The following is a 27,617-nucleotide window of genomic DNA, read 5'->3' on the forward strand; positions in this document are numbered from 1 at the left end:
GTTGTGGAGGACGAGCCCAGGGCTGAAATGTTTGAGCTCCTGGACTATCCTTCTCCACCTAAGGAAGCGTCCACTGTTCCCTTGCACCATGTCCTAAAAAAGACATTGCTTGCGAACTGGACCAAACCTTTAACTAATCCCCACATCCCCAAGAAGATAGAGTCCCAGTACCGGATCCATGGGGACCCAGATCTGATGCGCACTCAGTTGCCTCATGATTCTGGAGTTGTGGATCTGGCCCTAAAGAAGGCTAAGAGTTCTAGGGAGCATGCTTCGGCGTCCCCGGGCAAGGACTCTAGAACCTTGGACTCCTTTGGGAGGAAGGCCTACCATTCTTCTATGCTCGTGGCCAAAATTCAGTCTTACCAGCTCTACACGAGCATACACATGCGGAACAATGTGCGGCAGTTGGCGGGCTTGGTTGATGCGCTCCCCCCTGAGCAAGCCAAGCCTTTTCAGGAGGTGGTCAGGCAGCTGAAGGCGTGCAGAAAATTCCTGGCCAGAGGGGTGTATGACACCTTTGATGTTGCGTCCAGGGCCGCTGCTCAAGGTGTGGTGATGCGCAGGCTCTCATGGCTGCGTGCCTCCGACCTGGAGAATAGAATCCAGCAGCGGATTGTGGACTCACCTTGCCGTGCGGATAACATTTTTGGAGAGAAAGTCGAACAGGTGGTAGAGCAGCTCCACCAGCGGGACACCGCATTCGACAAGTTCTCCCGCCGGCAGCCTTCAGCCTCTACCTCTACAGGTAGAAGATTTTTGGGGGGAAGGAAGACTGTTCCCTACTCTTCTGGCAAGCGTAGGTACAATCCTCCTTCTCGACAGCCTGCGGCCCAGGCTAAGCCCCAGCGCGCTCGCTCTCGTCAGCAGCGTGCGACTCAGCAAGGCCCCTCGGCTCCCCAGCAAAAGCAAGGGACGAGCTTTTGACTGGCTCCAGCAGAGCATAGCCGACATCCAAGTGTCAGTGCCGGGCGACCTGCCAGTCGGAGGGAGGTTGAAAGCTTTTCACCAAAGGTGGCCTCTCATAACCTCCGATCAGTGGGTTCTCCAAATAGTCCGGCAAGGATACACCCTCAATTTGACCTCGAAACCTCCAAATTGTCCACCGGGAGCTCAGTCTTCCAGCTTCCAGCACAAGCAGGTACTTGCAGAGGAACTCTCCGCCCTTCTCAGCGCCAATGCGGTCGAGCCCGTGCCATCCGGGCAAGAAGGGCTGGGATTCTATTCCAGGTACTTCCTTGTGGAAAAGAAAACAGGGGGGATGCGTCCCATCCTAGACCTAAGGGCCCTGAACAAATATCTGGTCAAAGAAAAGTTCAGGATGCTTTCCCTGGGCACCCTACTTCCCATGATTCAGGAAAACGATTGGCTATGCTCTCTGGAATTGAAGGATGCCTACACACACATCCCGATACTGCCAGCTCACAGACAGTATCTGCGATTTCAGCTGGGCACACGTGACTTCCAGTACTGTGTGCTACCCTTTGGGCTCGCCTCTGCGCCCAGGGTGTTCACAAAGTGCTTGGCTGTAGTAGCAGCAGCACTTCGCAGGCTGGGGGTGCACGTGTTCCCATATCTCGACGATTGGCTGGTGAAGAACACGTCCGAGGCAGGAGCCCTGCAGTCCATGCAGATGACTATTCGCCTCCTGGAGCTACTGGGGTTTGTGATAAATTACCCAAAGTCCCATCTTCTCCCGGCGCAGAGACTCGAATTCATAGGAGCTCTGCTGGATTCTCGGACGGCTCGCGCCTATCTCCCAGAGGCGAGAGCCAACAACTTGTTGTCCCTCGTCTCGTGGGTGCGAGCGTCCCAGCAGATCACAGCTCGGCAGATGTTGAGATTGCTGGGCCACATGGCCTCCACAGTTCATGTGACTCCCATGGCCCGCCTTCACATGAGATCTGCTCAATGGACCCTAGCTTCCCAGTGGTTTCAGGCTGCTGGGGATCTAGAAGACGTGATCCACCTGTCCACGAGTTTTCTCGAATCCCTGTATTGGTGGACGATTTGGTCCAATTTGACTCTGGGACGTCCTTTCCAAATTCCTCAGCCACAAAAAGTGCTGACCACGGATGCGTCTCTCCTGGGATGGGGAGCTCATGTCGATGGGCTTCACACCCAAGGAAGCTGGTCCCTCCAGGAACGCGATCTACAGATCAATCTTCTGGAGTTGCGAGCGATCTGGAACGCTCTGAAGGCTTTCAGAGATCGGCTGTCCCACCAAATTATCCAAATTCAGATAGACAACCAGGTTACCATGTACTACGTCAACAAGCAGGGGGGCACCGGATCTCGCCCCCTGTGTCAGGAAGCCGTCAGCATGTGGCTCTGGGCTCGCCGTCACGGCATGGTGCTCCAAGCCACATATCTGGCAGGCGTAAACAACAGTCTGGCTGACAGGTTGAGCAGGATTATGCAACCTCACGAGTGGTCGCTCAACTCCCGAGTGGTGCGCCAGATCTTCCAAGCGTGGGGCACCCCCTTGGTGGATCTCTTCGCATCTCGAGCCAACCACAAAGTCCCTCAGTTCTGTTCCAGGCTTCAGGCCCACGGCAGACTGGCATCGGATGCCTTCCTCCTGGATTGGGGGGAGGGTCTGCTGTATGCTTATCCTCCCATACCTCTGGTGGGGAAGACTTTGTTGAAACTCAAGCAAGACCGAGGCACCATGATTCTGATTGCTCCTTTTTGGCCGCGTCAGATCTGGTTCCCTCTTCTTCTGGAGTTGTCCTCCGAAGAACCGTGGAGATTGGAGTGTTTTCCGACCCTCATCACACAGGACGAAGGGGCGCTTCTGCATCCCAGCCTCCGGTCCCTGGCTCTCACGGCCTGGATGTTGAGAGCGTAGACTTTGCCTCTTTGGGTCTGTCGGAGGGTGTCTCCCGCATCTTGCTTGCTTCCAGGAAAGATTCCACTAAGAGGAGTTACTTCTTTCTATGGAGGAGGTTTGCCGTCTGGTGTGACAGCAAGGCCCTAGATCCTCGCTCTTGTCCTACACAGACCCTGCTTGAATACCTTCTGCACTTGTCTGAGTCTGGTCTCAAGACCAATTCTGTAAGAGTTCACCTTAGTGCAATCAGTGCATACCATTACCATGTGGAAGGTAAGCCGATCTCAGGACAGCCTTTAGTTGTTCGCTTCATGAGAGGTTTGCTTTTGTCAAAGCCCCCTGTCAAGCCTCCTACAGTGTCATGGGATCTCAATGTCGTTCTCACCCAGCTGATGAAACCTCCTTTTGAGCCACTGGATTCCTGCCATCTGAAGTACTTGACCTGGAAGGTCATTTTCTTGGTGGCAGTTACTTCAGCTCGTAGAGTCAGTGAGCTTCAGGCCCTGGTAGCCCAGGCCCCTTACACCAAATTTCATCATAACAGAGTAGTCCTCCGCACTCACCCTAAGTTCTTGCCAAAGGTCGTGTCGGAGTTCCATCTGAACCAGTCAATTGTCTTGCCAACATTCTTTCCCCGTCCTCATTCCTGCCCTGCTGAACGTCAGCTGCACACATTGGACTGCAAGAGAGCATTGGCCTTCTACCTGGAGCGGACACAGCCCAACAGACATTCCGCCCAATTGTTTGTTTCTTTTGATCCCAATAGGAGGGGAGTGGCTGTGGGGAAACGCACCATATCCAATTGGCTAGCAGATTGCATTTCCTTCACCCTTCACCCTGGGCTGACTCTTGAGGGTCATGTCACGGCTCATAATGTTAGAGCCATGGCAGCGTCGGTAGCCCACTTGAAGTCAGCCTCTATTGAAGAAATTTGCAAAGCTGCGACGTGGTCATCTGTCCACACATTCACATCTCATTACTGCCTGCAGCAGGATACCCGACGCGACAGTCTGTTCGGGCAGTCAGTTCTTCAGAACCTGTTTGGGCTTTAGGATCCAACTCCACCCCCCGAGGGCCCTGTTTGTTCTGTTCCAGGCTGCACTCTCAGTTAGTTGGTAAATTTTTTAGGTCAATCTCAGTTATGTCCTCGCCGTTGCGAGGCCCAATTGACCATGGTTGTTGTTTTGAGTGAGCCTGGGGGCTAGGGATACCCCATCAGTGAGAACAAGCAGCCTGCTTGTCCTCGGAGAAAGCGAATGCTACATACCTGTAGAAGGTATTCTCCGAGGACAGCAGGCTGATTGTTCTCACAAACCCGCCCGCCTCCCCTTTGGAGTTGTGTCTTCCCTTGTCTTTGTCTTGCTACATATGAGACTGGCCGGCACAAGCCGGTTTCGGGCGGGAAGACGGCCGCGCATGCGCGGTGCGCATCGGCGCGCGAGGGCTAGCAAAGGCCTTTGCTAGTGAAGATTCCGATTGGAGGGGCTGCCGTGGACGTCACCCATCAGTGAGAACAATCAGCCTGCTGTCCTCGGAGAATACCTTCTACAGGTATGTAGCATTCGCTTTAGCCTAACACCCCACTACCTCTAGCACCCATCAAAGGGCACAAATGTTATAACTCCCAATGCACAACAATCTAGGTGGCCTTCTCCCAGCCGGCTTCAGTATACACATTTCTGGATGCTTATGTTTAATTTTTTTTCCCTTCATATCCCATGCAAGAGAGTCAACAGTCACTGCTCCCTCACCAACTCAAGTAATATTGGTGGTTCTTCCTGCCCTTCTACCTTTCCTAGACATTCCAGCTCAAAGCATAACACCTGCCTGTTTCCCTATAGTGCTGTTTCAAACTGTGTAGATACTGTGAACCATGTGATGATGGCATGAAGCTGACATTTACCTCCAGGTATTCTCATTGAAACACTATGGTATCTGGTGTATCTGATCTGAAAGATATGTTTTAAATAAAAGGTTTAAAAAAAATTCCTTGGAAAGTTGGGGAAAGCCAAGCTGTGCTCTGGCCTCATGCTTGTTTTGATACTGCTAATCATTAGGTAAAATATTATATTAATTTATAGCCTGCCTCATCAGTCTCCAGGGATTGCCCAAAGCAGTTTGACAGATTCATAGAAGTCCATGATAAGTGACTCCCAGTTGACTGGAGAAGGAGAAGATCAAAGGTCATTCCAACTTTCCTCACATCTGAGGGATTTGTTTTAAATCCCTCCCAATTTGTTTTCTTTTTACATGGCAGCACCAGGAATACTTGCAAGCTCCAAAGGCTGAACACTAGAGGAACGACGCCTCCAGAATCATCCCTCATCTCTACTCTTTGTGGCCAGCACTGGCTGCACTGTAGCAGTAGCCATTTCTCCCTCTTCCCACGATTAAGTATGTTGCTTCCTTGGTGACTGTTGGGCTCCAACTAACAGCAGACTCTAACCAGAGTTTGCTGTTCTGTGTACAATGCTGAGTTCTGGAATTGTCCCCGTTTAATTTTATTTTTAATCTGCCTTTTTCTTGGGCCAGTTTTTGAAACGTTTCATCCAGAATTCTTTAGTGTTACAATGGTCAGATTTATCCAGCTCTCTGAATGTCATTTTGCTGTGAGTCGGACACTATTTGTTTAAATTTAAAAATTATGTTTAAAAGTATAGCTGTGCAGTCATAATTAAGAGAATAATGGATAGTGTACTTTTCCTTTGACATTTTCATTAAAGCTATGGCTATAGAGATGTCCACAATTACCTTTGAGACAGCGACAGAACAAGAAATACTATTTAAGGAAATGTGGTGTAATTTTTAAATGCATAGCTCATGCAGTTGTTACAATTTAGGATGGATATCTGATAAGCTTGCTTCCATGTTCAATGCATAACTAGAGTTAAAATATTCTAAATGCAAGGGACTTATGTTGAATATTCTTTCTGCTCTATTACTGGCAGGCTGCCTTCGACCAGCGCATGAAGACGTGGCAACGTTGGCAGGACGGCCAGACTATACTGCAGAAGAAACGGGAAAATGAGGGAAGGCTACTGTGGGCCAACAAACCTGACAAGCTGCAGCAGGCCAAGGATGAGATTTCAGAGGTAAGCACTTCATGATGAAAATTGGTTTTCTTCCTACTCATTTGGAACCAGTGCTGGGATCTGTCACAAAGAGCCTTCATTGACTCACCTGTCCTGCATAACTGTTCTGGCTATTGAAGCAACAGTCTTGGGTAGAGAAGTAGTGGGTTATGTACCAGGGTTCCTTCCTGAATCCTTCAGTCATGTGCCCTGACACCAGCCACTGGGTGTGTCTGCTAAACAATGAATAGTAAATTACAGCAGATAGACCAAAAGGACCCAGCCAGTCTGCCCTGCAGCAATTTGTCCAGTTATGCACATGCAAATTTTCTTATGGAATCCAACACCTAGACCTCTTCCTTTGTGTCTGTCACCTAGCCTTTTGAATTAGTACAGTTGTCTTTTAGAGTTGCAGCTACTGTATAGGTTGCCTCCCAGTGTTTTCTTGTAGATTTATGGTTGCAGTGACTGAGAGTCTCAAGTCCTCTGTCTCCAACCAGCTTGGAGAGCAGAAGACCTGACTCAGAATTCACCAGGGACCTTCTGCATAGTAATGCATAGCATCTGCTACCTTAGCCACTGGGCTTGCGTTGGAAGTCTCTGGGCAGCTACCCAGGAATTTTGAAGACCCTGTGGACATCAAATCAGCTGTTTAACTTGAGCGCTATAGAAATGATAAGTAGTAGTAGTAATATGTGAACGCAGACATGTGGTCCCAAGTGGAATATCCAAAATGGCATCCCTTGCCCCCTTGGAGCCATTAGGGAGCAGCGATGAGGCAAAAACAGGCTTACAGTTCAGGCAGAGAGAGCCACAAGTGATGCTGGCTTGGGGAGAGAGGCAGAGAAACATAGCCAGAGACATAGAGAAAGAGATGGAGGGTAATGAAGGATGAGGGAGGAGAGAAAACAGGGTAAGCTGGATAGAGGAGAAGAAACACAGAAAAGGGGAAAGGCTGGATAAGGGAGAAGAAACAGAGAAAGAGTAATGCTGAATGGGGTTAATGGGGGGCTTAGACTTGATGGAAAGGGGAGCAAGAGAGGGCAGAGGCTGAATGAAAGTGGTGAGGAGAGAAAGAACAGGGTAATGCTGGATGGAAGAGAAGAAACACAGAAAAGGGGAACTGGATAAAGGAGAAAAAACAGAGAAATGGTAATGCTGAGTGGGGTTAATGGGGGGGCTTAGGCTGGACGGAAGGGGGGAGCAAGAGAGGGCAGAGGCTGAATGAAAGTGGGGAGAGAGGGAGGTCAGAGGCTGGATGGAAAGTGGGGAGAGGAGGAGGGCATGCATTGGTGGCTGAAGTATGCCACCTGTTTGCTTGGGTAGTGAGCCTCTTCAGCTGGTGAGGCATGGGCAGGCATGCCCACCAGCAAAGGTAGGACTCAATGCTGTTGGGGACAGGGGGCCAAGGCAGGGGACTGGGGCCTCAGTGGGGGAGAGGGAAAACAAAAGGAAATGTGTAACCTAGGGGCGCCGTGACCCGAGAACCTTTGTGAACCACTGGTATAGATCCTTGAGGCAATCAACTATTTTCTTTTCTCCATTGAGAAAATTGACCACTTAAATTGCTTCCTATCTCATGGCATTTTTTTTAGTTTACCCTGGCGACTCTCATGGGCAGTGGCGTAGCAAGGGGGGAGGGGCGGTCCACCCCTGGTGTCAGCTCGGGGGGGGGTGCTCCCTGCCAGCTCCCCTACCTCGGCGCATCGACACCCCCCGACCAGCTCCCCCACCCTACCTTTAAAAAGAATATCGGGAGGCGAGGCACAGCGCCTCGCGCCTGCCCTGCACGTAAAAGAAACGTGGACTGTCGGGCCTTCCCTCGCTCTATCTGTCCCGCCCTCCGCTGACGCAACTTCCTATTTCCGCAAGGGCGGGACAGACAGAGCGAGAGAAGGCCCGACGGTCCACATTTCTTTTACGTGCAGGGCAGGCGCGAGGGGCTGCGTCTCGCCTCGGATTCCGACATTCTTTTTAAAGGTAGGGTGCGGGAGCTGGTCGGGGGGGAAGGGGGGGGTGTCGTGCTGCACCCGGGGGGGGGGGGGTGCAACGGCGAACCGCCCCGCCCCGGGTGGCAGCCCCCCCTGCTACGCCACTGCTCATGGGGTACTTTTTATTAAATAGCTTCTGAAACTCCCTTATTCTTCTCTAAATATCAGACCCATTAAACCATGTTTATCCATGTATTTGATTTTGAAGGATGGCCTCTATCATTTTGCTTGGCACAGATTTCAGGCTCCCTGGACTGGACTATAATTTTCCTAGATGGATTACAGATTGCTAATAGGTCTGCAGTTTCATTTGAGTTCTTGTAGAACACGTAGGTGTATACCATCTGGTCCGGATGATTAGCTTCTCTTTAGCTCACTAGTTTGATCTCTTACATCTTCCAAGTTCACCCCAATTTGCTTCGGTTCCTCCAAGTCACCACCATCAAAGATTGTTTTGGCATGGGTACTTTCCCAACATCTTTTCAGTAAGGATTGAAGCAAATTGTACCTTACCCTCTTATTCTTAAAATCCATCTTATTCTTGGACATGCAAATTTGTTTCTTAGCTGAGGAATAGCAGGACAAGTGACAGAATATCTTGGGAACATGAGAAAGAAAAGCGAGAGTGGGCCAGAATTAGCCTGCTGAGCTGTGATCATCATATATATTGATGAACAGAGGGGATTATCTAGATTTGAAAAAATGTATATGCTTTTTTGGAATTTTTTTTTAAGAATTCTAAATATGTTATGCCTCTAAAATGTATAAGTTACTATATTACATTTGTAACTCTACATAATGCCTTTCAAACAAGATTCCAGAGTCCTGTGCAGGTCTAGCACTTTAAAAACCTACATATGGGTATGTGCACCCCTGTTCCCCAAAGAACAGAATTACAGATCATATTCAAAAGCATGGATTAATGAGACAAAACCAACATGGATTTAGTGAAGGGAAATCTTGCCTCACCAATCTATTACATTTCTTTGAAGGGGTGAACAAACAAGGTGAGCCGGTCGATATTGTGTATCTGGATTTTCAAAAGGTGTTTGACAAAGTACCCCATGAAAGACTCCAGAGGAAATTGGAAAGTCATGGGATAGGAGGTAGTCTCTTATTGTGGATTAAAAACTGGTTAAAAGATAGAAAACAAGAGGAAGTGACGTCATCGTCCGAGATGGTCGCTTAGCCACGTTGCTCTGTCTCCCTAAGTCCGTTTGCAGCGATCAAAAGCGATTTTAAGCAGCTCCGAATCAAGAAAAAAGGGAGTTCAGTGACTTCTGCACCCCAAGCAGCGAAATCGTCATGAGCAAAGCGGCTTCCACCCGTAAAAAGGAACTTGAAAAACGGGAGAAAAGCGTGGGTGGAAAAAGTGCACACCGCCATGAATCTCCTGAACGGGCCTCACCCTCTGATTCAGATTCGGCCCTGTCCATGGCAGAAACCCGCTCTCCACCATCAAAAAAAGGTATCTCCGGCGAGCTCCGCAATTGTTTATCTAATATACAACATGAGATTAAGAACTCAAAAGATGAGATACTGGAGCGGATGGATACCTTGAGCTCAGAACTGAGGGAGCTGGGGGGCAGGGTGGAGGAGGCCGAGGTTAAACTGGACGAGCACGCGGAACATCTGAACAGGCACGCAGAACTGATTCAGGGGCTGGAAACACGCAATGCAGACCTCGAATATAAATTGGATGACTTAGAAAACAGGGGCCGCAGGAATAATTTACGTTTTCGTGGAATACCTGAAGGAGGCGAGACTGAAGATGTGCCCCGGATTATCCAATCCATATGCAATACGCTGATGGGAGCTGTAGCTGGTGCGGCTTCGGAAGAGTTAGAACGGGCGCATCGCGCCTTGGGCCCACGGAAAGCACAACAAACCAGAGACATAATAGTTCGCTTCCAGAAATATGAAGCTAAAGAAAGAATATTGGCCCGAGCAAGGAACTCAAAAGACCTGGAATATGGAGGGGCTAAGGTTTCTGTTTATCAGGATCTTTCTCAGTATACTCTCCAGCAGAGACGGCTGATGAAACCCGCCCTGGACATATTGATTAAAAATCAATTGCAGTATAGATGGGGGTTCCCCTTCTCTTTGAATTTTGAGGTACAGGGCATAAAGTGCAGAGCGTTAAACCTGGCAGAGGCGTGGGAAGCGCTACTCAAAGGGGGACTGGTGACGCAGCAGATACCACCTGGGACAGTAGCACCAGTAACCAGAGCCAAGCTGCAAAAATGGAAGAGAGTGCCAGAACCCACTAAGCGCACAGCCTCTAAGCGCTGAAGGGGCGTTCGAGATACGATCTGGTAACAAAATATCTGTGCTGCACTAGGAATAGTGCAAGGGACTGGTCCTTATTTAACCGGACTGGTCTAGCGAGTCCACGGACTGTTAGGATATGACTTAAGAATGTATGTGTATTGTCTATTAGGGACACGATTGAAGGTATGGGGTAGGAGGCGTAAGAAAGTATGACTTGTGCAGGAACTCCGAATGCAAGTAAGGAATTAGAGCTGCTTAGGACACCATGGGGGGAAGGGCGGGCGGGGGACTTAACCGGGTGGTGGGTCATTTCTCTCTAATCCCACTTGGAGGAGTTAATCTCTGGGTGGTGTAACAAACAAGGGGAAGGGGAGATATAATGTGGGCGGGGGGGGGGGAGAACAAAGGGAGGTGGGAGGGGGGTGGGTGGAGGGAATGGCTTGAAAGGAAGGGAGTCCATAGGGAAAGTGTATGCAGCTAAGCCTGTAAGGTTGGAATGCTATGTTTATAACTGTATGATTAAGACATGACCACAGACCTAAAGATATTATCCTATAATGTTAAAGGTTTGAATATGCCACAGAAGAGACAGAAATTATTTAAGGAGCTACAACACCATAGTCCCCATATAGTCCTCCTGCAAGAAACACATTTAAGACGAAAGCATGAGAGACTTCTCACTCATCCGGTGTTCCCAGTAGTCCATTGTGCATCCTCCGAGGGCTCAAGGGCAGGGGGGGTTGCAGTACTGATGCATACATCCCTGGCTATACAGGTTCTAGAGGTAAAAAAAAGACCCGGGGGGGAGATATATATTTTTACATATCAAAATAGACCAGGTGGACCTGACCTTGGCATCGATATATGCCCCAAATGTTGGACAGGTGGAGTTTTTTGCGAAGCTGAAACTGGCATTGGCAGCATTTGCTAGGGGCACATTGTGGGGGGGGATTTTAACGCAGTGATGAACCCCATTCTCGATCGTTCAGGGCAACACAAGTTAGATGGTATTAAAGATTCACAGGCGTTGGGTTCTTTCACATACTCTCTGGGCACTCTGGACCTGTGGAGACTGACACACATGAAGGATAGGGACTATACATTCTATTCATCAGCACATGGAACGTACTCACGTGTTGACTACATTTTCTTAGACACAACTCTAGTGGAGTGGGGCCCTACAGCAGCAATAGGCAGTAAAACTCTATCCGATCATGCTCCAGTCTGGGTGGTACTTCCGAAAATAAAGGTAGAATATAAGGATAAGAGATGGACACTTAATACCAGTTTATTACAGGAAGGGGAGGTGGTAGAGGGGTATAGAGCGGTATTACACGAATACTTGGAGTTTAATAAGGAATCTGGGCCTGATCTCAATGTGGTATGGGATGCGATGAAAGCTGTCACTAGGGGATATTTTTTGAAATTAGCTAGTAAGAGATCTAGAATGTGCAAAGCTCAGATTAGGGGGTGTATGGGCCGTATACACAATCTGGAGGCACAACACAAAGCAAATGGTTCCCGACAGATCTTACAAGAATTGAAAGATCAGAGAATGTTGCTGGATTCCATTTACTCGGAACAGCTGAGCCACTTGCACAATAGACAGAGGATGGGGTCCTATGAACACACAAATAAGGCTGGTCGCCTTCTGGCCATAAAGCTACGAAGGCAGAAGGTAGATCGTACAATCACACAGATACGCGATGGGGAGGGAGGCCTGATACGTACCTCAGAGGAAATTCGTAAACGTTTTAGGGATTTTTATCAAGCTTTGTATGATCAGGAGATACACCCTGCTGAGGACTCTGTGGAGGAGTACCTGGCGGACAGTGACCTCTCACCATTGACTCTCCAACAGCAGGCCCAACTAGACAGTCCTGTTACACCATTAGAAATACAGGAAGCTATTCATGGCTTGCCATCTTGTAAGTCCCCAGGTTTGGACGGGCTCCCAAATGAATTCTACAAGATGTTTGCTAAAGAACTGGCACCACTATTAGCAGACTTATTCAATCTGGTAGGAAGGGGGGAGATACTGCCTCAATCTATGAAAGAGGCATGGATAGCGGTCTTGCCTAAGCCGGACAAAGACCACTCTGAATGTGGCTCCTACAGGCCTATTTCAGTATTGAACTCTGATGTCAAAATTTTGGCCAAAGTTTTGGCCAATAGGTTGGCCCCGGTGCTTCCAGTATTAATTCACCCTGATCAGGTGGGCTTTGTCGCGCACCGTAAGGCTATGGACAACATTAGAAGAGTATTAGACCTTATATACTTGGCCAAGCGAAGCCAGCGGCCATTGTGTCTTCTCAGTTTAGATGCCGAAAAGGCTTTTGACAGGGTACATTGGCCATTTATGTATAAGACATTAGAGGTGTTAGGGTTTGGGACTCGGTTTAGAGGCTGGATACAAGCATTTTATGAATCTCCAAGGGCATGTGTGAGAGTCAATGGGGGCAACTCGGGGCTATTTGCTCTTCACAGAGGGACTCGGCAGGGCTGCCCTTTATCTCCTTTATTATTCGCAATGGTAATGGAGCCTCTTGCATCTCGGATATGGTCAGAACCGGGTATCTTCGGTTTGGCCATAGAAGGCAGGGCACACAAGTTGGCTCTTTTTGCGGATGACGTTTTGCTGTTCATTACAAGACCACTGACATCGTTTCCTAACCTTTTGCGTACTATTGAAGAATATTCAGCAGTGTCTGGGTTTAAGGTCAATATGAACAAATCGGAAGCCCTTAACATTACACTGCCGGCTCCGGACTTGGACTCTTTAAAGACTTCTTTTCCATTTCGGTGGGCCTCTAAGTATATACGATACCTGGGGGTTAATTTGACCTCTGAATCATCGGAACTTTTTCAAGCTAATTATAAAAGACTAGGGCGGGACATTGTGGTGGACCTAGAACGCTGGGGGGACATGGTGTTTTCATGGTTTGGACGGATAGCTATAGTTAAAATGAACGTGTTACCTCGTTTGCTCTACCTCTTTCAAGCGCTGCCTGTATTAATGCCCAGACGATATTTAACAACGCTGCAGGATAAAATAATGCGGTTCGTCTGGGCAGGAAAGTGACCACGCTTATCGCATACTTTACTATATCAAGATAAACGAAAGGGGGGGCTGGGGGTCCCTAACCTCATGTGGTACTATAGGGCGGCCCAAGGGAAAGTAGCGGTTGAGTGGTACCAAGAATACCCAGACAGGCAATGGGTCCAACTGGAGCAATAATCATTGGGGCACACACCTCTGGGAGCGCTAATGTGGATCCCAAACCATTTAGGGTACTAGGGGTCGGTGAATGTCCTTCCATTGGGGTAACCCTCTACTACTGGGATAGTCTCTTCCCTCAGAAGAAATGCACTCTCACTAGTTTATCTCCAATAGCATATAATCCACTTTTTATGCCTGGAACTACACCGGGGATATTTACTCGATGGTATGCCATAGGTCTAAGGAAATGGGGCCAAATGTTTGAAGCAGAGCAAATACTCTCATTCCAAAGTTTGCAATCACAATATCCTGAATTGGAGGAAGACACCTACGCATACCTCCAGCTGACCCACTTTCTCAAAACAGAGGCAGTGAGAGGGGTCATAAAACGGGAAAGGTCTAGTCTGGAGGATATCTGTGAGGGGATTGAGTCTTCTGGTGGACTGATCAGCCGATTATATAAATGCATCAGTGCACAGGCTCCTCGCTATTGCCTCCACAGAAAGAGCTGGAATAGCGAGCTGGGAATGGCCCTGGGGGAAAAGGACTGGGAAAGGATTGAAAAGGGGGCAGGAGGCGTGTCAGTACATGTACCGTTAAAAGAGAATGCAGTAAAAGTACTGTTCCGCTGGTACCTCACTCCAGCACGCCTCCAAAGAATATATCCAGCAGGCTCAGGAATGTGTTGGAGAGGATGTGGTCAAAAAGGAACAATGGGACATATGTGGTGGACATGTGGCAAAATTAAAGCGTATTGGAAAACAGTACATAGTAGACTGCAGAGATGGGTAGGAAATACCTTTAGGTGGGCCCCAGAAATTTTTCTGTTCTCTGTTAAAGTAGGAGGGTTAACACATAGCCAACAGATTCTGGTGAGAATGGCGACTGGAGTAGCTAGACAGGTCTTAGCTTCTCATTGGAAGCAGAAGGGTGTACCCTCCATCGAGAGATGGATTTCAAAGTTGAAATATGTTTGTGAAATGGAAAGGTTATTAGCAGAACGAAAACGCAAGCTGAATCAATGGCAAGCTGTCTGGGGTACCTTCTTGGAACAATACCCATAATGAATGGTGAAGGATATCTAGATCCTGTGGACAGGAGAACGCTGAGCCATACTCTTGAAGGGGGTGGGGGGAGGGATGGGAGGGGGGGGAGGTAGGGGGAATTAATATCTCTAAAAAAACTCTAAAAATGTTGAAGTTCAATTGTTCAATATTGTTGTATGCAAAATGCTAGTACCATGTATAGTGCAGAAAGGAACTGTATTATTTTATTCTTATTGAAAACATTTTGTAAGGATGGAATGTTGTGTTGCTTTTTGTGTTGAATTTAACATTCAATAAAGACTTCTTGAAATATAAAAAAAAAAAAAAGATAGAAAACAGAGAGTAGGGTTAAATGGTCTATTCTCAATGGAGGAGGGTAGATAGTGGGGTTCCTCAGGGGTCTGTGCTGGGACCACTGCTTTTTAACATATTTATAAATGATCTAGAGATGGGAGTAACAAGTGAGGTAATTAAATTTGCTGACGACACAAAGTTATTCAAAGTTATTAAATCGAGATAGGATTGTGAAAAATTACAAGAGGACCTTACGAGACTGGTCATTCAAATGGCAGATGACATTTAATGTGAGCAAGTGCAAAGTGATGCATGTGGGAAAGAGGAACCCAAACTATAAGTACGTAATGCAAAGTTCCACATTAGGAGTCATCGACCAGGAAAGGGATCTAGGTGTCGTCATTGATAATACATTGAAACCTTCTGCTTAGTTTGCAGCGGTGGCTAAGAAAGCAAATAGAATGTTAGGTATTATTAGGAAAGGAATGGAAAACAAAAATGCCTTTGTATCGCTCCATGGTGCGACCACAGCTCGAATATTGTGTTCACTTCTGGTCAGCGTATCTCAAAAAAGATATAGTGGAATTAGAAAAGGTACAGAGAAGGGTGACAAAAATGATAAAGGGTTTGGGAAGATTTCCCTATGAGGAAAGGCTGAAGCAGCTAGGGCTGTTCAGCTTGGAGAAAAGACAGCTGAGGTGAGATATGATAGAGGTCTATAATGAGTGGAGTGAAACAGGTAGATGTGAATCGCTTATTTACTGTTTCCAAACCCCCCACCTCCCCCTAACCCATCATATCTATCTTATTTCAAGATTTTTGTAATCTCTCAAGGTAAGATCAAAACACCAAACTGATGAACAAATAATTTAGGCAGAGATATCAAATGAATGCAGAATAAAAAAAACATTCAAAAAACCCCTTTGAGATCTTGGTTTACTAAGTCACTCCTCATTCCCACCTTACCATAACCATTGCCTTTCAACTATAACTAAGGTGACCCATTGTCTGGACTCTTATGACCCCAGGTCACCATGGAATGTTAACATCTATTTCTAATCCCCAGCCCCTCCCTGGCAGAGAATCCCATAGTAACCCTTACTAAACTTATGAGCTTATGAAACATTCGGGAACCTATTTAATACAACACTTCTTTATGGGAAACAGACTGCAGATAGACATAAAGGCTCTTCTCCTTGGGGAATTTTGAGCAACCTGTGCTTCCCAAAGCATTAATTCTTGCAATCTTTCTCCAATGCCAAAAGGAGGGAGGTGCCTCTTGCATCCAATACTTAAGCATACATTTCTTCCCCAGTGCATAAGCTTTGCTAAGGTAAAGACAGGAGTTTTGTGATGGTGTGTGTTTAAATAAATTTATGTGGAGGGGGGGGGAAGGGGGTGGAACGGGGTAGGGGTAAAAAGGAGGGGGAAAATCTACATGTGATATCTTGATGTATTATTGTTTATTGTGGTCTGTAAGGAGTCAATGGTTCTAAGATGTTAATAAGATTTAAAAAAAAAAAGCCTGTGAGTAACTTTAGAACTGTGCTACAAAGACCAAGATGGCATCTGAGGCAGAGGTGCGAGTGTGCCGCTCCTGAACGGTAAAATCTCTCTTGAGGCATTGGACCTTTCTGAATCCCATTATGGGGAAAAGAAAGGGGAAACCCTCTGTACCCACCTCCTCGAGTCGGGTGGTGTCTTCCACCTTGCGTCAAGGGACATTGGACATGGTGGTGGTGCGCCCGCCGGGACCTTCTATGAGCACTTCGATGGCTCCGACAAGTTTGCCGAACCATAGCTTTGAGGGAGCCTCTTTGAGTCCTCCCTCTTGCACAGCTTCTCCGAGACCCGTGGGCGTAATGGCGACGTCAATGGAACAACGCCAGGGAATCTCCGGAGAGAGTCCGTCCCTGGTGGCTGTAGTGGGAGGCCCCGTCGCCACTTCTCCAGCGGGGATAGCTGAGCATTCGGGGTGGACTTCAGTTGTACTACCCCTGAATTTGCAAGCGCAGGAGTTGCTCACGAGGAATCTCGGAGATGAATCTGAAACTGCTGTGACCCTTGGGATGTTATGGGGAGTTATTCAAGGCATAAGCGCTACTCTGACACAGATTTCTAATACTACACAAGCAGAGCTGACGGATATCAAAACTAACCAGGAAAACTTTGCGGCCAGGCTGAGAGCTCAGGACACCAAAATGGAGGCTCTAGACAAAGAGGTACAAGATTTAAAAAAAACTTTTCTTCTTCAGTTTCCAAAGAAAAAACTATTCAGTCTAGAAAAATTGAATATTTAGAAAACCAAATTCGAAGAAACAATTTGAGGATATTGAGCTTTCCTAAGACTCCCTTAATTTCATCTTTGGAAATGTTTAAAAAATATATGAAAGATGTTTTGCATATTCCCATGGAAAATTTACCACCAATAAATAGGATACAATATATAGCCAGTATCTCTACTGGAGTGGGGCCCACCCCACAAATGAATAACTGATTTCCTTCAGGATTCCCTTGAGATAATAACTGAGAGAAATACCATGTTGGTGACTTTTGCATTCGAACTTGATCGTAATAATGTTTTCAAATTATATTTCCGTCATATTAATGAAGATTTTCTGGGTTCGAAGATTCAAATATTTCCCGACCTATCCAGGGATACACAGAAAAGGAGGAAAGCTTTTTTACTTTTGAAATCTAGGTTGTTAAATATAGGGGGCTCCTTTTTGCTTATGTATCCCTGTAGATGTGTCATATCATTTAATTCCCAGAATTATATCTTCTTTGAACCTCAGAAACTTCTTGAGTTTATTATTAGTAAAGAATAGCGATTTATGTCTTGAATTATAAGCTATGCATTGGCTGTGCTCAAGAAGGTTCTTCTGCCTCTGTAGATTTTTAATTTAATTTCCTTCTAATGATTTCTTTGATCTTGGTCATTACTGTTGTGGTCTAATATTAATGAAAAAGTTTTTTTTCCTGATAACTTTGTACCTATTATTAAGTTCTGATATTTCTGAATTTATGTATATGCATGAATGAAAAATAAAATCTTATAAAAAAAAATTTATGTGTAAATTCCATTCTAAAGCATGAGGTCTCTTTGAATCCATGTCTATTTGGACAGCAACAAACTAAATTCTCACACAGGTTAAATCTTATCTGAAACCTATCTGTGTTTCTTTCCCCTTGTTTAGTGGGAGTCCCGAGTGACACAATACGAAAGGGACTTTGAACGGGTTTCTGCAACAGTACGGAAGGAAGTGGTACGGTTTGAGGTAAGTCTTCAGTTTCTCTGTTATCAGCCTGTCTCCTGCATGTTTCTGAATACCCTATCAGCCTATTCTTGTTCTCTTGTTTCTTCCTCTACCATTTTCCTGCTTTCTGATAAACTCTTGGCCTTCCTTCCTCAACCTGCAGCAGTGTTCTTTCTGTCATACCCAACACACCTTCATTTTATGCATTTTATTTTAAAATCTTTGACCTCTCTCCAGCATTTTAATTTCTGGTTTTAAATTGGTTTTAATTTTCTTTTTCTTATCAGTTTTGCTTATCTCCATTACACTCTGACTCATCTACTTATAACTGGCTTTGTGCTAGCAAACATAAATGCCAGTAAATAGATCTGACTGGTTCATAGATTTTCCTGCTTTCTGGTGATATGGAATAATAGACAAGGACCCAACTTTTTTTTTTTTTTGTTACATTTGTACCCCGCGCTTTCCCACTCATGGCAGGCTCAATGCGGTGGGCAGTGGAGGGTTAGGTGACTTGCCCAGAGTCACAAGGAGCTGCCTGTGCCGGGAATCGAACTCAGTTCCCCAGGACCAAAGTCCACCACCCTAACCACTAGGCCACTCCTCCACTTTGATGTGACGGTGAATAAGAAGTTGCCAGCTTGCTGCCAAAACCCCCAAAATAAATGCAGCTGCTGACAAGATATGAAACCCTCAAGGAGGGGAGCTGGAATGCTATGAAGTCAGGACACAGCAGCAGCCATGCCATTTCTGCTACTGCAGACACCCAAAAAAGGAAGTCAAGAGATCCTGAAGCTTTCCCTTCCCCCATCTCCTGTTTCCCTAGTTCCTCCTAGGCTGGCAAGAGGAAAGCAGCATATACTTATTTTTCTTGTCTCTGCCAGTCTTTCAGACTGATATATTAAATCATGTGGTGCTGTATAGGCTTGTGAGACCAGTCAGCATTGCAGTTCTTTTGACAGCTGGGTGGGGGACACCTCATTCCCTCTTATGTGGGTGCATGTTGTCCAGGATCAGTTGGAGGAAGGCGATTCTGTTTCATAGAGGGGGACTAAAAAGTAGAAAGATTCCCCTTCCACAATAAAATCACCAACAGGGTTGGCTTAATACTGATGGTCTGATAATAGCCATCAGTGGTGCAAATGTGTATGACATTTAATTTTTTTTCTGCTAACATTCATAAACATAGCTTCAGTAGAATGTGTGTATTTATATGGGGGTTTCTTTGCAGAAAGAGAAAACCAAGGACTTTAGAAACCACATAATTAAGTATCTTGAGACACTGTTAAATTCACAGCATCAGGTGAGTGAACCTTATTTTTTAAGTTATACGGCTATCAAGTTACCTGAATTGCAATGCAGATTTAAGTTGCAAAATGTGTTCTACTCTGCAGATCTTGTGTTTCTACCATCATCTCTTCACTTGTTGAAACGTTTTACTGTGGTATTAAGCTATTTCAGAAGTGTTTCTCCATCTCCAAACAGGAACAGTTGTAATACTTCAGAAGTAGAAGTATATCGTAGTGATAGGGTGGACTGGACTGGTGGAGGGGTAGCATTGTATATTAACGAGAGCCTTGACTCAGATAGATTACAAATTCAGCAGGACACAAGTCACACCTTTGAATCATTGTGGGTTGAAATTCCATGTATAAAAGGGAAAAAAACGGTGATAGGAGTGTACTACCGTCCGCCTCGCCAGGACGAGCAGGTAGACGCAGAAACGATAAAAGAAATCAGAGATGCGAACAAAATGGGCAATGTGATTATAATGGGTGATTTCAATTATCCAAATATAGACTGGGTAAATGTAACATCGGGACACGCTAGAGAGGTACAATTCCTTGATGAAATCAAGGACAGCTTTATGGAGCAGCTGGTGCAGGAGCCGACGAGAGAAGGAAAAATTCTAAACTTGGTCCTTAGTGGAGCGCATGATCTGGTGAGGGACGTTATGGTACTGGGGCCGCTTGATAACAGTGATCATAATATGATCGGTTTTGATATCGACCTTGAAGTAACTGTACACAGAAAGTCAAATACGTTAGCGTTTAACTTTAAAAAAGGAGACTATGATAAAATGAGAAGAATGGTAAAAAAAAAAACTTAGGAGGGCAACTGAGAGAGTAAAAACTGTACAACAGGCGTGGACGTTGTTCAAAAATACCATCCTGGAGGCCCAGGCCATACATATTCCGCGAATTAGAAAAGAAAGACGGAAGTCCAAAAGACAGCCGGCCTGGTTGAAAAGTGAGGTGAAGGAAGCTATTAGGGCTAAAAGAAACGCCTTCAGAAAATGGAAGAAGGAACCATCTGAAAATAACAAGCAGCATAAGGAGTGTCAAAGCAAATGCAAGGCGCAGATAAAGAAGCCAAGAGGGATTACGAAAAAAAGATAGCATTAGAGGCAAAAAAACATAGTAAAAACATTTTTCGGTATATTAAAAGAAGGAAGCCGGCAAAAGAATCGGTTGGGCCACTGGATGACCGAGGGGTAAAAGGGGTGATCAAGGAAGACAAAGACGTAGCGGAGAGAGTGAATGAATTCTTTGCTTCGGTCTTCACCGAGGAAGATTTGGGTGGGACACCGGTGTCGGAAATGGTATTTCAAACGGACGAGTCGGAAAAACTTACTGACTTCACGGTAAACCTGGAGGACGTAATGGGGCAGTTCGGCAAACTGAAGAGTAGCAAATCTCCTGGACCGGATGGTATTCACCCTAGAGTACTGATAGAACTGAAAAATGAGCTTGCAGAGCTACTGCTAGTGATATGCAACTTATCCTTAAAATCGAGCGTGGTACCGGAAGATTGGAGGGTGGCCAATGTAACGCCCATTTTTAAAAAAGGCTGCAGGGGAGATCCGGGAAATTATAGACCAGTGAGTCTGACGTCGGTGCCGGGGAAAATGGTAGAGGCTATTATTAAAAACAAAATTACAGAGCACATCCGAGGACATGGATTACTGAGACCGAGTCAGCACGGCTTTTGTGTGGGGAAATCTTGCCTGACCAATTTACTTCAATTCTTTGAAGGAGTAAACAAACATGTGGACAAAGGGGAGCCGGTTGATATTGTGTATCTGGATTTTCAAAAGGCGTTTGACAAGGTACCTCATGAAAGGCTACAGAGGAAATTGGAGGGTCATGGGATAGGAGGAAATGTCCTATTGTGGATTAAAAACTGGTTAAAGGATAGGAAACAGAGAGTGGGGTTAAATGGGCAGTATTCACAATGGAGAAGGGTAGTTAGTGGGGTTCCTCAGGGGTCTGTGCTAGGACCACTGCTTTTTAATATATTTATAAATGATTTAGAGATGGGAGTAACTAGCGAGGTAATTAAATTTGCTGATGACACAAAGTTATTCAAAGTTGTTAAATCGCGACAGGATTGTGAAAAATTGCAAGAGGACCTTACGAGACTGGGAGACTGGGTGGCTAAATGGCAGATGACGTTTAATGTGAGCAAGTGCAAGGTGATGCATGTGGGGAAAAAAGAACCCGAATTATAGCTACGTCATGCAAGGTTCCACGTTAGGAGTTACGGACCAAGAAAGGGATCTGGGTGTCGTCGTTGATAATACACTGAAACCTTCTGCTCAATGTGCTGCTGCGGCTAGGAAAGCGAATAGAATGTTGGGTATTATTAGGAAAGGTATGGAAAACAGGTGTGAGGATGTTATAATGCCGTTGTATCGCTCCATGGTGCGACCGCACCTTGAGTATTGTGTTCAATTCTGGTTGCCGCATCTCAAGAAAGATATAGTAGAATTGGAAAAGGTGCAGAAAAGGGCGACTAAAATGATAGCGGGGATGGGACGACTTCCCTATGAAGAAAGATAAAGGAGGCTAGGGCTATTCAGCTTGGAGAAGAGACGGCTGAGGGGAGACATGATAGAGGTATATAAAATAATGAGTGGAGTGGAACAGGTGGATGTGAAGTGTCTGTTCACGCTTTCCAAAAATACTAGGACTAGGGGGCATGCGATGAAACTACAGTGTAGTAAATTTAAAACAAATTGGAGAAAATTTTTCTTCACCCAACTTATAATTAAACTCTGGAATTCGTTGCCGGAGAAAGTGGTGAAGGCGGTTAGCTTAGCAGAATTTAAAAAGGGGTTGGACAGTTTCCTAAAGGACAAGTCCATAAACCGCTACTAAATGGACTTGGGAAAAATCCAAAATTCCAGGAATAACATGTATAAAATGTTTGTACTTTTGGGAAGCTTGCCAGGTGCCCTTGGCCTGGATTGGCCGCTGTCGTGGACAGGATGCTGGGCTCGATGGACCTTTGGTCTTTTCCCAGTATGGCATTACTTATGTACTTATGTTCTTTCAGCCACCCAAGCTGGAGGTGTGGAAAGCTTGACTACCAGTGTTAAAATATAAGAGATACCTAGGGTCAGGATCACTTGGTCTATCCAGTCTTGCTTGTATGTACCTGTCTGCTATAATGTGGCAGACCCTCTTCAATCTCTACTCCCTTCTCATAGGAATCTGTATGGCAGCCTTCATATAGGAAATGAAAGGGCTGTATAGTGAGGACATTACTCAACTGGAACAATTGCAGGAGAACAAAGAAACATCACAAAAGGATCTGGGTTCTTGGGTTTCTGAAGCTTTTGTTTCCACAGCTCTCCCAATAACCTATGTGAATAAGAGTTTTATATACTTATAAACATTGGTTTTTTTGTGTGTCATATACCTTTCTTTTACATATTAACTTTCTAATAAAATGGACTTTGTTATAGCACATGATTTCCTGTTCTAGACTTCTGTAAACCAAATATTTTTGCTGTTTTTTTCCCTCTTGTCAGCTACAGCATCTGCAAAGAGCTTGGGACCTGTTCACTGCATAACTGCTGAAAAGTCTTTGACTTTTTTGGACTGCTCTGTTATTTGGAGAGGAGAGAGATATACCAAATTTAGAATTTTTGGGGGGGTGGGGTGGCACTTTATTATTATTAATATTATTTTAACTTTGACTTGGGCTGCAGTACTGTTTGCAGCCAGGCAGATTTGAATACCATCTGACTCTACAGACCTGTTTCCAGGGCTAGCCTAGGTGGGGGGCTTACCCAGGGATTGTACATCATACATCTTTCTGTAGTGACAGTTAATTTTAATTAGCTGGCCGTTTTAACCACAAATTGAGGCAAAAGTGTTGTGGAAGCTAGAATAATGGAGGCAAGAATGTAATTATATACTAAAACTGTAAATCTGCAATATCTGGCCATCTGTCGCTTTTTTAGACATCTGGCTCAAGGAGTAACTTTTTAGTCATGAAGGGGTTTATTCATGGAATGTAATTGGCTAAAGTGTGTTTTGCTGAATGAACTTTGCTTTCTCTTGATCGCTGTAAGCAGATATAGAATGATTGCCCATCTGTGGATAGTTTTGAAGAGAGTAGAATGCAGATAATTGAGTGGGGTTTCAAAGGTCTTCACTGGCTAGAAAACCTTTAAATATCTGTCCTTCCACAGATGAGCACTTTTTTTCCCATATCTTCTTGCTAGACCAGCCCAAATGAATGGCTTTATTTTCCCTAACCAGCAGAGACAGAACACAGCTGTCCAGTGATGACATACTCGCTGTAACTTAATGGTACAGCCCTGGACTAGCCAGTATTCTATGTCCAGCAGATCTGCCCTGCAATGGCAAAAAGCAAGTGCTTCGATAGATAAGCACTAATTCTTTTTGCCATTGCAGGGCAAAGATGGTGGCAACTTCTGGCTTGCTACAATAGGACTTTGTGTTTTAGCTTCCAGGGTTTGGCTTATGAACAGGGGTCCCCAAACTGTCCTCAAGGGCTACCATCCTTTCAGGTTTTCAACATTTTTATAATGAATGTGCATGAATTCTATTTGCATACAGTAGAGGCAGTAAATGCAAACAGATTTCTTCATTGTGGTAATCCACTAGCCTGGGATGTGGCCCTTAAGGCTGGCCTTGGGGGAACCCCTGCTCTAGACATACAAATCCTTCCCCTCCCCATATAGGAGACCCTTCTCACATGGGAAGAGAAAGCTATCTCTCTTTTCATTATACAAGCACAGAACACACACAATCAGTCTAACTTCACACAGAGAGAACGGCCTAAACAAGTTTTCTGCTCAACCTAAGCAGCCATCCTCTCACTCAGCCAGCTATATACTGTCCATTCTATTTCAAACACCATGTCATATTCCTCCCTGTCAGAGGTTAGGTGTACTACCTTTCTTCAAGAATGGCAGGAAGTCTACTATTAGAAGCTCAAACAATAGAACCTGTTTCACTACAGAGAGAGAATCAATAGCTGTACTTCAAGTATTTCCTCATTCCCAAGAAGATAAGAGGACTGCACCCCATCTTCAACCTCTGATTTCAAACACACTTTCTCTACAAGGAGAAATTCGAGATGAACATACTTCTCATCATCCTCCTCTATCTGACTAAAGAGGATTGGCTGTGTTTACTGGATCTCAGATGCATAGATATATACTGATTCCAGATATAGAAAATAATTTTGTTCTGTAAACCAACTATTGTCACAACAAGTTCTCCCATCTGGACTATTCGCAACTTTCAAGATCTTTATCAAATGTCTTGTGGTTGTGGCAGTCCACCAACACAAGCAAGGGCCTCTAGTATTTCCATTCCTCAGCTATATTCTGGCATCTTCATCACAAGTTCTAACCAAGTCCCACAGGGACACATTGGATCTACTTCAATCCCTTGGCCTTCTCATCACTTTGGCAGATTGACTCTTCATCCTACAAATAAGATCTTTATAAGAGCTCTTCTCAAGAAGAAAGCAAACTCTTTCCTTCTGCAAGACAGAATACAGAACTTTTGGCGGTATATTTGAAAAGCCCAGTATTCCCCTTGGGTCATGGCCAGAACCTTCTTGCAAATGTTGCCCATTTTGCTACCTCTGTGCCTTTTGCTCACTTCATATGAGAGCCACAGTGGGACCTCAAGTTTTCAGTGGAATCAGTGAACCCGATATTTGGGCAGTAAAATTCACTCATCCACTTAGGGTTTCTGTGAATAGACTTTTGACCAAACTGGTTTTGTAAGGACCTTTCTTTTGCACCTCAGGAGTATCTGTGTATACTATTCACAAATCCTTCCAACATAGGCTAGGGAGCTTCTCTTTGCACTCAACTCAATCATTTATTCTCTTCAAAAGCTGATAAACTGCTCCGCATCTATACAATTGAGAGCAATATTTTACTCTTGGAATGTTCACTTATCTCTGAGACCAACCATTTCTAATTCAAATGGAGAATTAATAGATAATATTTTACATCAGCAAACAAGATGGTGCAGGGTCCCTTCAGCAATGACAAGAGGTGGCAATAATTTGGGACTTTTCAATTTTCAATCACATAGCAATCTAATACTAGGACTAGGGGGCGTGCAATGAAGCTACAAAGTAGTAAATTTAAAACGAATCGGAGAAAATCTTTCTTCACTCAACGTGTAGTTAAACTCTGGAATTCGTTGCCAGAGAATGTGGTAAAGGCAGTTAGCTTAGCGGGGTTTAAAAAAAGATTTGGACGGCTTCCTAAAGGAAAAGTACATAGACCATTATTAAAATGGACTTGGGGAAAATCCACTGCTTATTTCTGGGATAAGCAGCATAAAATGTATTGAACGTTTTGGGGATCTTGCCATTTATTTGTGACCTGGATTGGCCACTGTTGGAAACAAGATGCTGGGCTTGATGGACCTTTGGTCTGTCCCAGTGTGGCAATACTTATGTACTTAAGCCACTTACATAGCATAGTAATATGCATAGATGACAGCAAATAAAGACCTACATTGTCCATCCACTCTGCCCAACAAGATAAACTCATACCTGGTCTTGATTTTCAGGGCAAAGAGCATAGAAATCTTCCCAGCCAAGGGATCTAAAACCAGTTGGAAGACCAACTCTGTAGAGTTCAGCCTCACAAGTGGTCCCCAGATGCTCATTCTTCAGTGTATTTTTCAGAAATGTTTATTTATTTTATTTATTTATTGCATTTGTATCCCACATTTTCCCACCTATTTGCGGGTTCAGTGTGGCTTGTTTGCTGGCAGCAAGAGCACACAAACTACACAGTTCACCCAGCTCTCTCTCAACAGACTATGTGCGAACTCTTTAAAGAAACACTGAAACTACCAAGGAAATAGTAATTGCAAATGTTTGCCCCCAATATTCCTGCAAGTACTTCTTTCATGAAAAATAATTCAATTTCATTTACTGAATTTATATTCTATTCATTACATAAACGTTCTAAATGGTTCACAATAAAGCATGCATAAGCAATTTGGCAAATAAATAAAATAGAAAAATGTAGGCAGATAAAGACCATCCGGGTTATATTCAGCACTATTTAACTGGCCAGTATACATTGGCCATGACTGGACTTGGCCTCTCCTTTATGCTTATCTGCCTATCCAAATAATACCAAATAATACCAAACTTCATAAGACCCAGCACAGTGATTCTCATAGCAACATACTGACCTTTTCAGAACTGGTTTTCACTTATAAGATTGTTCTCTCTTCAGGCTTGGTGCAGGACAAGGACATCCTTCTACACTTGACCTTCAAGTTGCTGGTGCAAACTAAGTATCTAGTTGCCTCCTTCAACAAACTACAGTCAAGCCAAGATTTGGTAGCAGCGAGGAAACCTTTCTTGAGACATATATGCCTTTATAAATGGAGAAGTTTCTCAGCCTGGTGCTTTACTAATTGGGAAGACCCCTTTTCATGTCTTGCAAATTATACTCCAATATGTCTGCCTTTATTGACTTGGTGTACAGACCTCCTCTCTGAGTTCACTTTAGTTTGCTTTCAGCCTAGAAGTCTTAATATGATACTGTGAAGCTGGAACTCTTGATTTCAAAATTTATAGCCTTATGTCAAACCACCATTAAAAGACTTCCTGTTCTATGGGACCTGATTATCATCTTTAGATATCTGATGAAACTACCATTTGCGTTATGGAATCCTCATCTCTAGCATCTAACCTGGAGCTTTTACCTCAAAAAAAAAAACAAAAAACTATCAGTGAGCTTCAAGCCTTGGTCACATTTGAACATTGCACTCCATTTCATTGTAACAAGGTAGTATTACATATTCATCCCAAATTCCAGAAGATTTTTAATTAACCGTGAATACAATAGACAACTTTAACCTGGAGGAGGTTCATTGACAATACATGTATTGTATGGAAAGGCACAGAGGATTCTTTTTGTCAATAAAGGAACTTTGTGTGAACCTTACTCTGGGATCTGTGACTTTTTTTTTTTTTCTTTTTTGTTATATCCTTACCCAACTTTGAAAAGCAATATATCAAAATTTGAAAGAAATTAAATCTCAGAGAGATGTACTACTTGAGCTATGGAACTAAATGAGAGGACTGGGGAGACTGCAGTGCATGGGAAGGGCTCTGGATGTTCATAACTGTACTTTAGTTCTGAGCTCTGGCAGAGCTGTTTTGATCCTGGCACTGTCTAAGGATCTCTCCTGCGCGCCCCCCAAGTTCATTTAGTAGTGGTTTATGGACTTGTCCTTTAGGAAACCATCTAACCCCTTTTTAAATTCTGCCAAGCTAACCGCCTTCACCACGTTCTCCGGCAACGAATTCCAGAGTTTAATTA

At 44.8% G+C, this 27,617-nt stretch overlaps 1 protein-coding gene across 1 annotated transcript in view; it reads left to right on the plus strand.

The window, feature by feature from the left end:
* The window catches only part of SNX1 (sorting nexin 1), a 142,926-nt gene that overhangs the window by 113,498 nt on the left and 1,811 nt on the right, over positions 1 to 27,617 (plus strand). Inside the window, exons 12-14 of the mRNA XM_030188008.1 lie at positions 5,782 to 5,925; positions 17,924 to 18,004; positions 19,215 to 19,286. Coding sequence (XP_030043868.1) covers positions 5,782 to 5,925; positions 17,924 to 18,004; positions 19,215 to 19,286 — 297 coding nt within the window. The remainder of the gene's footprint in view (positions 1 to 5,781; positions 5,926 to 17,923; positions 18,005 to 19,214; positions 19,287 to 27,617) is intronic.

This window comes from Microcaecilia unicolor, chromosome 1 (genome assembly GCF_901765095.1).
Source record: "Microcaecilia unicolor chromosome 1, aMicUni1.1, whole genome shotgun sequence".
Taxonomy (NCBI): domain Eukaryota; kingdom Metazoa; phylum Chordata; class Amphibia; order Gymnophiona; family Siphonopidae; genus Microcaecilia; species Microcaecilia unicolor.